General features: G+C 60.1%; 2 protein-coding genes and 2 pseudogenes across 2 annotated transcripts in view; 1 reads left to right on the forward strand and 3 right to left on the reverse strand.

The window, feature by feature from the left end:
• Positions 1–5,361: 5,361 nt before the first annotated feature.
• Positions 5,362–6,974, reverse strand: LOC121102459 (annotated as a pseudogene).
• A 526-nt stretch (positions 6,975–7,500) lies between these two features.
• LOC121102460 lies at positions 7,501–8,227 on the forward strand (annotated as a pseudogene).
• An 824-nt stretch (positions 8,228–9,051) lies between these two features.
• TMEM88 (transmembrane protein 88) lies at positions 9,052–9,765 on the reverse strand. The gene is made up of 2 exons (XM_040628218.1): positions 9,539–9,765; positions 9,052–9,404 (listed from the first exon to the last, which is right to left on the reverse strand). Exons 1-2 carry the CDS (start codon positions 9,746–9,748, stop codon positions 9,135–9,137), a joined length of 480 nt encoding a protein of 159 aa, XP_040484152.1. The 5' UTR covers positions 9,749–9,765; the 3' UTR covers positions 9,052–9,134.
• A 699-nt stretch (positions 9,766–10,464) lies between these two features.
• Positions 10,465–12,557, reverse strand: part of LOC121102461 (lysine-specific demethylase 6B-like) — a 2,170-nt gene continuing 77 nt past the window's right edge. Inside the window, exons 2-6 of the mRNA XM_040628328.1 lie at positions 12,328–12,515; positions 12,061–12,202; positions 11,636–11,762; positions 11,383–11,553; positions 10,465–11,296 (exon numbers count right to left, since the gene is read on the reverse strand). Coding sequence (XP_040484262.1) covers positions 11,273–11,296; positions 11,383–11,553; positions 11,636–11,762; positions 12,061–12,202; positions 12,328–12,515 — 652 coding nt within the window. The 3' untranslated portion in view covers positions 10,465–11,272. The remainder of the gene's footprint in view (positions 11,297–11,382; positions 11,554–11,635; positions 11,763–12,060; positions 12,203–12,327; positions 12,516–12,557) is intronic.

Genomic DNA, 12,557 nt, shown 5'->3' on the forward strand with positions numbered 1-12,557 from the left:
AGCGACAGGACAGGCGTCCTGTGTGTGTCCCACAGCTGGTGGCGGGTGGTGCAGCTCCGTGAAGTGGGTGCCCACGGCCGGCTTGGTTCGAGTCCATCTCGGTTACACTACGTAGCTGCGTGACTTTGGCAAGTCCCTTCATCTCTGCCTCCGTGCCCTTCGCTTTGCCAGTGTCCATACAAACAGTACTCCGGTTTGTCCGGCGGGCGCTGAGTGAGTGATGGACGCAGGTGAACGCGCAGGTCCTGCAGGCGATAGCGGTCCGGCCTGCGGCATCGTCCGGGCCGGCCTCGAGCTGCGCCGCCCAGCCTCGAGCTGCTGTGTTTTCCGTTTTTATAGCAGGTGCGTGTGCGTGCCATGTGGCAAGATGTTCGTGTAGCGGCTGCGGCGCGTTACTGCAGCATGCAGTGCGCGCCATCTCTACCAGCGATCCTGTTCTGCGCCTTATAGTGTCTCGCCCAGACTGTAGTCCCAGCGCCGGCTTGTCACTTCCAGGTCCGTCAGACCAAACCAGCCCGGCGCAACTGCGCCTGATCACTTTCTGTGGTTAACGACTGGACGAGCCACGCTTGCACGAGCCTCGCTGGAAGCCATCGCGGTCCCGACCCGCTTCTCCGGACGGTCCCTCCGCAGCAAGCGGTTCCTGCGGATGTTCTGGGCGCCCAGAAACACACGGTCTAGCATCCTTGCAGCCAAGGTCCTGTGTCACCTGTCGCACTCAGTGAGATATGCTCGGAGGTCTGCTAAGGATCAGCTTGGAAAATGCACTGCGGATGCAGGCTCTGCCCTTCGCCTCCCCTTCCCTCTTCCTCCTGCCCACCGTGCAGGCTAAGTAGAGCGCCAGAGCAGAGCGAAAAGACGTGGCGCACAGCTGCCGACACTGATGGCTCTGTCTCTGTGGAATGACGGCACCAGACTGTCAAATTGGGAAAATGAGCTCTTGGTAGTTAAACCCAGCTCCCAGCCTTCTGTTCTTTGCAGCCAGATCCGCTCTCAGTGACCCACTGGCGGAGGGAGGTCTGCCGGAGGCGTCCGAGGGTGAGGGCAGGGGACATCTCATCTTCCCTACTGCTCCAGAGGAGGGCTGGGCGGAGTCGCCGGCACAGATGTGACTGACCACCCCTCCGCAGGCCTCTTCACAGCAGTCAGCGTCCGGCAGCCGGGCCTTCCGTTCTGCATCTTGTGGCCCCGTTGTTCAACACTTCACAGAGCCCGCTGCCGGGCCGCTCGTTTCGAAAAATACAGTCCTGCACTGCCACTCCACGCTCGGGCGTCGTGTGCCGCAGATACATGAGATGACCGAAGTCAAGGGTGGCGGAGGCCCCGACACAGGAGCGCCCGGGCTGTACGGGCTGCGCCGACGCAACCTCCAGCAGTCCCGTCACGGGGACTGGGCGTTAGGGCCACGCGCTAAATGCTAAACCCCCTGACTCTGCCCAACGCACATCCAGATCGGAATCCGGAGGACAGTGGTAGAGGCTGCAGACTAGTCAGTAAACTCTCGCCCCTCAGGTCACAGCTTTAGGAGTTGCTGCCAGCGGGAACACGGGTGACAGTCCAAGGAGCTGGCTGGGGGAATCCCAGGACTCCATTATATTATCACCTTCGTATTTTTACTTTTGGGGTCTTTCAACTGACCGTGTGCGTGTGCGGTGTGTGTGCATCTTCAGGCAGAGGATTGGGCCCTTTCGAGAGCCGATGGAAATGATAGCGCCTGTCTCCAAAAATACATATCTGAGCTTGCTCACAGCTGCGACACACACACACACACACAATTTAGAAACACCTGCACTTCTGGAGATCCAGGTTAGAATCCCTTGCGATTTGCCCCTGAGGGTGGAAACTTTCAGACCATAATTTGGTCCTTTATCATGTACTGTCTTCATTGACCTTTCATGTGTGTATGTTTTATCCCATTGAGAAGGCCGCCCCCCTCAAGAGCATTCGGGGCTTTATTCTCCTCAGTGATCTGTGCTCGGAGTGACCAGGGCTCGCTCGTGGCAGTTGGAGTCCTTTGAAGTAGCTGTGGTTTACTGAGGACAGGCAGCGTCCACTCTTCCAACTGCCACCCAGCCTGCACTAAGCAGAAGTCCCCACAAGAGACTTCAGGCCCCCTCGCTCATGAGTCTATTTACTTTCTTAGAGTTTCGATTGAGGCATTATTTACAACCTCTACGCAAATAGCGACACACTGGGATCTTGTAGAGAACAAGATAGTGCCTCGTAGAAAAGCTTTACTGACGCACACGCCCCCCACAGGAGTCGATAAGTATAGCTAGGAATGTACTGTATTCTCTTTGAAATGCGTGCTCATTATTCCTTCCCACAGCTCTGCGCTGTCGCTGAAACACACCCACACCTGTAATCAGAGCTCCCTACCTGTGCGACCCCCATGGGTCTTATTCCTCAAACTGACTCCTTTCCTGCTTGTGGACAAAATGTAGACCAGAATGTAGCCTAATGCTAAAAAAACAGTAGCCATGTGGTGTTTCCTTTTTCTGATCCTTCCCTCCCACCTATACATTTCCTTCGATTGTAACCTCTTTAGAATTTGGCACGCTTCTCCTCCCCCAACTGTGACTCTGGGCGATGGCCACCTGGTGGCCACATGGGGAATGCAGGATTTCCCCAAAATCTGAGAGAGGCAGGGCTCTAGTGTCTGGTCTTCCTTCTGAGGGGAAGGCAGGGACAGAGAGGCCTGTGACAGCACTGTCCTACTTCTGGGTCTTGCCTTGCCTCCCAGACACAGCGTCCCAGCCACACTAGTTATTATGGACGGATGAGATCTACTCAACATTGGACGTCATTCCATCAAAATGTACTGAGCAGCAACTGTGCGCCCAATGCTGGAACACGGCGGTGACCGAGATGGACACAGTGTCTGTCCTCAGGAGCCTGCGGTCTAGCCAGCCAGCCCTGCTCACACCCGTAACCTTCCAACTTACACTGGAATAAGTACTCTGAAGTCAGTGTGACGCTGCGACGATCTAATAGAAAATCTTACTCTTCTCTACACCAAGAAATCCGAAAGCTCCCGAGAGAAACATTTACGGTCAGCTAGGTGGAGATGGGAGGAAGAGTGTGGAGGCAGAGGGAACAGAGTGTGTGAGGGCTCTGGGGCAGGAAGACATTCCAGGGTGCATGACAGCCCGTGTGGCTGGGACACAGGGAACAGGGCTGAGGCATGCAAGGGGCACCGGTGGTTCAGGCAGCGTCTCCGGATGGACGGGACTTTATTCCGGAAGCCAATGAAGACTCTGAAGGAAAGGAAGTCAGACGCCTGGCTTTGGTGCTCAGCGCTCACTCGACTGCTGCGTGGGGGCAGGCGGAAGTGGGGGCTGGCGAGGACGTCTGCACAACAGTTCGACAAGCGCTGATGTCGGCCAGGAGGAAGAGGTGCATCCCAGAGGCATTTAGGGGCTAGGATCTACTTGGAGAGTGAGTGGGGGTGCGAGGACAGGGGCGTTTCTGGTGGGAGGCGCTGTGGTGGAGCCTGGGGGGCTGGGGGTGGGGGCGGGGTGGGTAGACCGGAGGCCAGAGCTACAGCGAGCAGAGCTTGGGTTCTGAGCTGTGCCGGTGTCCCTGAGCGAACGGGACACACATGAAACCACTGCAGAGTAGATCACGCATCAGAAAGCTTCAGCGAATTCACGCCTTCGCATCACACGGGCTTAAGTGGAAGCCCTGGGTCTCCCATGATCCAGAAAGTGCTGAGGCCGGACACGTCTCCGCCTCTGGCCATGCCTTCCTGGCCAGCCCCTCTGAAAACGCCTGGGCAGCTCCCAGTGCCTCCCTCTTCCTGCCGGTGCTCCGGTGCCCCCCACGCCAGGCAGGCCCACGCCCCTCTCCCTGATCCTTTTTGGCCGGAGACTGTCGGGAAAATTCACCTGCCTGTTATTCTCATTCCCCTCCCCACCGGGGTTAAAGGGGCAAATCTGGCCACTGCCCCTACTGTGGCTGTCTTTGGTCACCATGAGTTCTCTGACCCAATGAGCTCCTTTACATCACCCTGCTCAGGCCCCTCTTGCAAGTCGGCCCTGACCCTGGCTGCCTCACCTTCCTAAGGGGCACAGGCCATCCTGAATGGACGGTACCATTTGCCTCACCCAAAGGTCCTTCCCCATTCTAGTTTCCCCTGGAGTCAGTATCTATCCACCTCTTGGCCTCAAAAAGTCAGAAGAAAATGTCGCTGTGGATGAACCAGGAAGCAGCTTGGCTAGCTGCTGCTCAGCGGATAGCCCTCCCTGCCTCCTCCCTGCCTCTCCGCCACTGCGGAACTCTGCTACCCCTCTCCCGAGACACTAAGGGCAGACGAAACGGCTGACACGACAGGTCTGCAGGGGCGCTTGTGCGACGAGCCTAGGACAGTGAGATTGTCTCTCTGCACTGAAAGAACATAACTTTGGATTTAGACTGAGTTTGCATCCTGGCCGTTAACTAGTGTGCCTTCTCGTGGCAACTCCATCTTGCCGGGCTTAGGAGCTCCCCTACTTGCTGGATGGGATGCTGCCCGGGTCATCGACGCTTGTTGAAGCCAAATAGGGAAAAGTCTTTCTAAGCTTCAAAAAGACTTCCGTAAAATCGCGGATGACGGGGCGCCTGGGTGGCTCAGTCGTTAGTGTCTGCTCGGCTCAGGAGTGATCCCAGAGGCTGGGATTGAGCCTCACGTCAGGCTCTTTCCGCTGGGAGCCTGCTTCTTCCTCTCCCATCCCCTGCTTGTGTTCCCTCTATCGCTGGCTGTCTCTCTCTGTCAAATAAATAAATAAAATCTTTAAAAAAAATCGTGGTGACGGCGCCCATCTTACGGAGTAGATGCATTAAGAAGGGCGAGGAGACACGCAGCCCAAGATCTAGCCTGAATTACCGACTAACCCTTCACTGCCTTTTCTTCCCTTTGGGATTTCAACTATCGTACTCTTCAGAAGGGAGATGAGCCAGTTCTGTATGGCCAGCAACAGACACTTCCTGCCTGTCTGTGGACATCCCATCCTCCTGCCGTTCCCATCACTGCCGTAAGGGCTCCCATCCCTCATCCCTGGGTAGGACTTCTCCGACAGCCAAGAAGTTCTGCCTGGGCTCTGGCTGCCTCCCTAATCCAAGACACTTCATCTTCTCGTGTCATTCCAGAGGGAGAACGTGCTTCTAGCTCGCCCTGACTTCGCGTGAGCAGACTATAGTGGGCCTGGGGACCAGGACCTGCTATCGCTCTAGAAGGATCCAGACACAGCAGGCCAGTGTCTGGACTGAATGGAGGTCTACATCCGCACCCGCCTCCCCCACCTACAGGGCACAGAAACAGCCACACTCAAAATACATCTTGAGTCCACAGAAGCCTTCGCTCGCCCTCAGCTCCGTGAGGTATCATTGAAGTGGAGCAGGGATCGCAGGCGTGTAGAGTGTACCGTCCATGTTGAGATAGTCAAATTCTTTCATCCTCATCCCGATCCCGCTCTCTTCCAGGGTATAATCCATGTTCAGCTTCTTCCCTCATGTTTCCATGTATAGCTGGCAGCATGTGCGATAGGGAGATAGCGGTGGATTTCCCACATTGATTCCTGGGCCCCCAATGCTAGAACATGAAAGCGCCCCCCCCCAGGATTCTGGATGGCACACACACACACACACACACACACACACACACAGGTGCACGGGGCCCGCCAAGGCCAGGAGCCCAGAAGATGATAGTGCTGGGATTAGAGTGGCTCGCTTGGCAGACAGCATTTTTAGGCACTTCTCAGTCCCCAAATGAAGCCGGGCTCCAGCATGCAGTGAATGGCCCCAAAGTCTGACCTGTCTTTGTGGCAGCCACTTCTAACAAACGGATGGCCCTAAAGGGTCACAGTCACCGCCTCCCCTCATCCCTTCCACAGAACATTAATAAGAGTCCGACAGCAACTGCTATCCAAAACACACACATGAGTGCTTCCAAAACCACCGCACTAACGCGGCGTGAACTGCCGCCCCAGGCTTGAGGGAGTCTCTTGTACCCCCGCGATCCGCCGCCTCCCAGTTCCCAACCCCGCAGACCCAGGTGGTCCCTCTCCTCGTTGCCCCTAAAGAGGAAATCTGCTCCCACTGGCTATCGGAGAGCCAATGGCCCATTCTCCTCGGAGATTTGCTGGGATTCAGTTCCTCTGACCCGCCGCCGGGCACCGGTTCTCACCTCCAGGATGTGCTCCTGCGACGTGAGTGTGTTAATGATGCGATGTTGTGGATTCGGCAGACAGCCGCCCCACCTCATAACGCACCCTGCCACCAGGGCTTCCCGAAATCATTGGCCCAGTCCGAACGCGCAGCCGAGGCGGAACGTGCAGAAAGCGGCCCCGGGGTGCGGTATCTCAGCGTACCGGTCAGCGGATCGACGTGCTTGCGGATCTTTAAAGCAGGATCGAGGAGAAGGCCTCAGGGCAGTCACGACCTCCGACTTCGGCCAGCTCCCGCCTTTCCTCCCACATCCGCGGTCCGGTGCCTCCCCCACCCCGCCCCACCCCAGCCGGGTTCCCGCAGAACTCACGTCTCTAGTCTTCCGATCGAACCAGTGGCTGATGTCCTGGCCCGCAACTTCCACGATGGGTTTTAGCAGCAGGTCTCCTGGGAAGGAGCAGCCGCCGTCGATCTAGCCGCCCAAGAACCAGGAACCTGCCCCGATCGCACACCCTGACCCTGGCCAAAGCGCGCGGCCCCACCCTGTACTTGAGAGCCAACGGAGTCAGGTCGTACACAGATCCCAGGTAGGACACCACAGGTCTTCCGGCACGTTGTGTTGGGCCACCCGGCCGGCGTGAAATAGCGACGCTGAAAACTTCGAAGTCTGGCCCTCCACTAGCCCCGGCGCTGCATGGCTTTGCACTATCGGCCACCAGCATCTCTGGTTGCTTCGTCGCCCTCAGCATACACTCGCTCACTCACTCACTCGCTTACTCACTCACTGCCTCCCGCCTCGCGAGCGCGTTGGTCCGCTGACAAGAAACCATTGTCCCTTTCAGGCCACCGTCCACTGAGCTCAAACACTGGGCGGCAGGGGGATCGTGGAAGGGCGGGGACTGTGCGCGCTCACGGGAAATGTAGTTCGAGTCTGGCTTTCAAGTAATTGAGTTGCGTCCTCCGAGGTCCGGGGAAAGCGAACGTCCTCTGTTTTCCGAGTGGTCTGGGCTGAGGATATTTAGGACTGACTGGCGAGGCAGTAAAGCAAGGGAGGATGGGAGTCGAGTGCGATTACAAGAAAAGTTGTCTCGCTAAATTCCAGGGTTCCCGAAGGCTATGAAACCAAAGAGGTGAAACTTTCGCGATATCTTAAGAAAACCAGCGCCATAGGCCGCAGCGAGCCCCAGCCCGGGGAAGTAGGAGAAGCTCGAGATCTCTGCAGTTGCCCAGGAGACGACGACGACTACGAGGAAGAGGAGGAAGGTGATCTCGCGAAAGAAAGAGGTCGGGATGCGATCTCAGACCGCCGGACCGAAAGGTCTTTAGAAGCTGAAGGGCCCCGAGGCCCCGGGGCAAATGGCCGGAGCTGGACCAACCATGCTGCTACGAGGAGAATGGCTGCAGCCGGCGTCAAAGCAGCTCCAGCGCAGGGGTTAGCGCGGCTCGGGTTCGGATCGAGGGGCAGCCTGGGAGCAAGATGGGGGCCGGAGGGAACTGCCCTCGGCAGCCTCTGCGCTGGTGGGAGCGCCCCTGAGGGCTGTCGGGAGCTGTGGTTCCGGGTGGGCGGCTGCCGGGGCGGTGCCGTCTCAGCGCGTCCGCCCCCGCGCAGGACTCAGACGGGGAGCGCGAGGACTCGCCGGCCGCGCGGGCCCGGCAGCAGCTGGAGGCGCTGCTCAACAAGACCATGCGTGCTGCATGACAGATGGACGGACCCTGGTCGGCGCTCCTCTGCACCGACCGCGACTGCAATGTCATCCTGGGCTCCGGCGCAGGAGTTCCTCAGCCTCGGGTCAGTGCCCGGGGTGCACGCCCACCTGGGAATGCGGCGGAGCCTCCCGCAAGGGCGCTTCCCCTCAGTGTCTGGCTGCACCCCTGTTTTCTGGGTAGAAGGGCGGGGACCGACGCCGGCCTGCCTGCCTGATAATTCTGACCCTTCTTTCCAGATTCCTTCTCTGCAGGGGAACCCCGTGTACTGGGCTCGATGGTACCCGGCCACCACATCGTTTCTATTGAGGTGCAGAGGGAGACTTGGCAGGGCCTCCCTATCTCTGACCACGATCGCGCATGCTTTGCAGACCATTAAACCTGAAACGAAATGCCTTGTGTCCGAGTGTGCTGGGATGTCGGGAGCACTCTCAATGCTCCTTCCCCAACCTGGACATGCAGGTGCCGGAGGGTCCCTGTGGTTCAGGGGATGAATAAGGACCAGCAGGCCCCGGTGAGCCCTCCATCTTCCCTCCCACGCTGCTGCTCCAGAATGTGGTATGAGGGGTGTCATCCTGCTCCGGAAGGCCCATTGTTTCCTCCCCGGCCTGGCAACACTGAGTTCCTCCAAGCTGGGGTCAGAGAACGGGCTCGGTCCCAAGGGGAGCAGGGCAGGCGACCGAGGCCGGGCCCTCTCCACTCTATTGAGGGGCGGTGACTTTAGGGTCAGGGACGGAGCTCTGGGTCTGGCCAGGAAGAACGGGCTACCGGATAAGGGAAGGCCCCCGGGAGGCTGAAGGATGCGCTCTTGAGCCCCGCCCCCGCCCCATGTTGTTCCTGCTCCTGGGCACAGGGCGGCGGTGACGGGATTTGTGCCATCCCTCTGTTCAGGATCCCAGGAACGCATTCAGTTCATTCTTTATTGATGTGTGGTCACCCTCCACCTGCCTCCCCCAGCCCGTAAATACTAGAGGAGCTGCACCAGAAAAGGAGGACATGAGGTTGAGTTGTCGGGCGGTGGGGCGGGAGGTGGAGTGGTGGGTGTGTGCAGGGTCCAGCCCAGATGTTAAGGATTCAGATCTAGGTAGGAGGAGGAAAGTGGGTTTCCGGGTGTGGCGGATTTCCGCCAGCTTTGGGTCCACGGATGCTCCCGTTCCCGAAGGGATGCTGGGACCCGGCTTAGGCAGGGGAGGGGCGGGGGTAGGTCGGGAGACCCCGGGGCTTGAAGTCCTTGGGCCGACTGGGAGTGGGGGCAGTCGTCTGGGTGGCTCTTGACTCGAGGGTCCTCAGACCCAGACCTTTCCTGATGTGGGAGCGGCCGGGGACCCCGGTGAGGCGCGGGTTTGCCGCGGCTGCGGGGCGCGCCGGCGCCGGTAGAGGGCTCGGCTGTAGGGCACGAGGCAGTCGGCCAGGCGGAGGCGCAGGCAGAGGCGGCGGTAGCTGGCCAGGGCCAGCACGAGCAGCGGCACGAGGAGCAGGAATCCGGTGACCAGCAGGGCCGTGAAGCCCGGGTCCCGCAGGTGCGCGGTGCAAGGGGGCGCCTGGGAGCGCAGGAACTGTGGGAGGAGAGCAGGCGTCAGGCCCAACCAGGCCGGACAGCCCGGGCGGGGGAGCTGTGGCCCGCAGACCCCACCGCCACCCTCGCCGCGAAGGGCCGCGCTCACCCGCACGCGCCGGGGCACACGCTCACCTGGGAGTGGCAGAGGAAGCCGAAGCCTAGCATGGTGACAGCGGGTAGCAGGATGGTCCCCAGCACCAGTGCCAGCAAGAGGAGGTTGAAGGCAGCCACCAGCAGGTTCTGGGCCGTGACCAGCACAGCGCAGGCCCAGCAGTCCAGGGGGTCCCGGGGCTCTGGGCCGCCGCCGGGAGCCGGTCGCTGCGCCCCGGGGACATCCGCCATGGCCTGCCTGGCTCCCGCCCGCCTGGGCGCGGCCCAGCCCTCTTCCTGCTCTCTCCCCGGCCCGGCCTTCTCCCCACCCATCCTGGAATGCGGCTCCAGGATTAGGCACCCCAGCCGAGGAGCGGACCGGGCGCTTGACATTCCACAAGGCGCCTCGGGAGGGGGTTCCGCTCCCGCGGGGTCTGCGCGGTGGGCCGGCCTGGCAGCCCTCCCAGCGCCCGCCAGCACCAGCACGTTATCAACCGGATGTTTTTCTCTGATTTTATTTTTAATATTAATATTCTCACACAAAAATCACCGAAAATAGGGTAGGGTTGGGAAGACCCTCCCCTGGGGCAGAGACAGTGCAGTGCGAGGGGGCGGACTGTAAACCCCCAGCCTCCGCAGCCCCAGCGTGGGAAGGAAAACCACCGACAAAAAAAAATAAAGCCCCAGAGAAACTTCCATCCCGGGTGTCCTCCTGCCCCAGTGAGGCCCTGGCCCTGGGCTGGTTCACGCTTAAAAAGAAAGGGGAGGACGGGGGTGTGAGGGGAAGGTCCGTTTTTAAAATTGGCCGAGGCTGGGAAGGACGTTCCTTTTCTCATACTTCTTCTTTAAAACTTTAAATTTTTATTTATTATTATTATTATTTTTTTTTTTTTTTTACAAAATACCATTTCAGTTCCCACTTCTTCCCTACAGTACAGGAGTCGCCACCCTCAGGCGGGGTTGGGGTGGGTCGGGAAGGGGGCCTGGTCCGAGAAAGTGCAGGACGTCGGGGAGGGGAGCGGGTTTGAGCACCATGAGAACCCGGCTGGAGCCGCGGGCGGACGGGCGGAGACGGACGGGCCGGGCCCGGACACACACTGGGGCGCAGGGAGAGCCCGGCGGCGGGCGGTCCCTGGAGGGGCGGGCGGGATGGCTTGGGGTGCGGAGGTCGGGTTTTCCCAAAAATGAATAAATAGAGGTGAGTGGGACTGTTATAAATTAAAAACCAAAAAAACCAAAAACAAAACCAAAAAAAACCAGAAAATACAAATCATAACCAAGTGAATAAACAGAGACATGTACAGGGTCACAGCTAGCATTGGAAGTAAAAAAGGAGGTTCTGGGGGAGGGGTAAAGCCCATAGAAAGAGTCTCATTAAAACCTCGGCTGCCGTAACGTCTATGTACACACACGAGCCGCGTGCATCTGCGCCGGGCGGGCGGGCGGCTGGCAGGCGTGAGGGAACCCGTATGTGACCCCCGCCGCCGCCGGAGCCTGGTCCTTGTGTCTGTTGCTAGAAAGGCCAAAGTCGGTGAGGGGAGGCGCTGGTGGGCGAGGGGCTGCCAGCCCCCTCCCCCGTCTCCCATTTTTTTTCCTTTTTTCCTCTTATTTGTTAAAAAAACTTTTTTTTTCTTAATAAATTAAGTGAAGGGGAGCTGCCAATGGGGTGGAAGGGCTGGGCCCGACCCCCTTCCCGGCCAGAGGCGGGACCTAGGTCCAGCCCAGGCGTGTGCTGGTGGCCCCGCGGCGCCCTGCGGGCGGGCGGGGCGTCCGGCCTCATCGCGACGTGCTGGCGGGGGCCTGCGGGGAGAAAGCGGGCGCGGGGCTCAGCGGCGGGCGCGCCCCGGGGGGACCCCCTCGCCCCCGCCCGCCCACCCGGGCCTCACCAGCGTGAAGGCGTCGTAGGCCTGCGCCAGCTCCTCGGTGCGGTACTGCTCCAGCACCACCACGCCCTGCAGGCCCGCGCTGCGCCGCCGCGCGCACGCCTCGCAGTGCACCAGGTACGTGTTGCGGCTGCCGTTCTCGCTCGTCACGAACAGGATGTTGAACACCTCCACCTGCGGCGGGAGCGGGGGGCCGTCAGCGGGAGCGCAGTCCGGGGGGCGGGGGGAGGGGCGTCCCGGGGGCGGGTCCACTCACGTCGCACTCGTTGCAGTAGTAGGCGGGCTCGTCCTTGACCCGGCCCTGGTAGGCGATCTTCTTGCCGGCGCGCACCAGGCTCTCGCGCTGCACCTGGCAGTGCTTCATGGACTGCAGGAGGCAGAACCTGCGCGCGGCGGGGGCGAGGGGGCGGTGAGGCCGGGACGGGGGGGTAGGGGGGAGCCCTCCCCGCTCCAGGCCGGGGCCGCAGTCCCTGACCCGGGCATCGGTCACAGTTGACATTTCATGTGGTTTTTGTCTACTTGGACGAGAGGAAAAGCAAGCGCCTGGGAGCGGAGGCCTTTGTGGGTCGCCCCAGCCCAGGAACAGCGTGGAGAAGCAGGTGGGGACAGGGGGCAATCAGACAGAACAAGAGCGCGGCCGGGGCGGGTGGAGATGGGCTGCTTCCCAAATGGGGCCCTCACTTGATCATCTTGAACAAGTCCGGGTCGCTGATTTTGACCGTGCGAGCCACGTTCCAGGACACGTGAATCATGGGCACGATGGATTTGACGTTCTTCACCTCGTTCCACTCGTATCGTTCCAGGGCCAGCTGGTACTGATAAGCTGCAGGCCAGAGGGGGACACTGAGGATAGTCCGCCAGCCCGGACCACACGGCGCTAGGCGGGGAGCCAGGCTTCCTCTCACAGGCGGGCTGTTCTCCACCAGGCTCCCCGCTGGGCTCACTCACCGGTGAGGGGCCCCACGTTCCAGGCGATGTTGTTGCACCAGCCGGTGGCCTGCACCCAGTGCACGGTGCCCGCGTTAATCCACACGAGGTCTCCGGGGCGCTGCACGAAGCGGTACACAGGGATATTGGAAGCATAGAGGTCATCCAGGATTGGCCACCAGGAGCCAGTCAGGTAGTCCACGCCGTGCCTGCGGGGTGGCCACAGGGTCAGGGGGAAGTCTGACGATCCG

The sequence above is a fragment of the Ursus maritimus genome, unplaced genomic scaffold, assembly GCF_017311325.1.
Source record: "Ursus maritimus isolate PB19 unplaced genomic scaffold, ASM1731132v1 scaffold_14, whole genome shotgun sequence".
Taxonomy (NCBI): domain Eukaryota; kingdom Metazoa; phylum Chordata; class Mammalia; order Carnivora; family Ursidae; genus Ursus; species Ursus maritimus.

Excerpts from the sequence above, each read along its gene's own strand:
- TMEM88 (XM_040628218.1), bottom strand. The coding sequence starts at position 9,748 with ATGGCGGATGTCCCCGGGGCGCAGCGACCGGCTCCCGGCGGCGGCCCA. Across the intron at positions 9,405-9,538 it reads GCTTCCTCTGCCACTCCCAG|TTCCTGCGCTCCCAGGCGCC; the intron begins GTGAGCGTGTGC and ends CTCCTCCCACAG.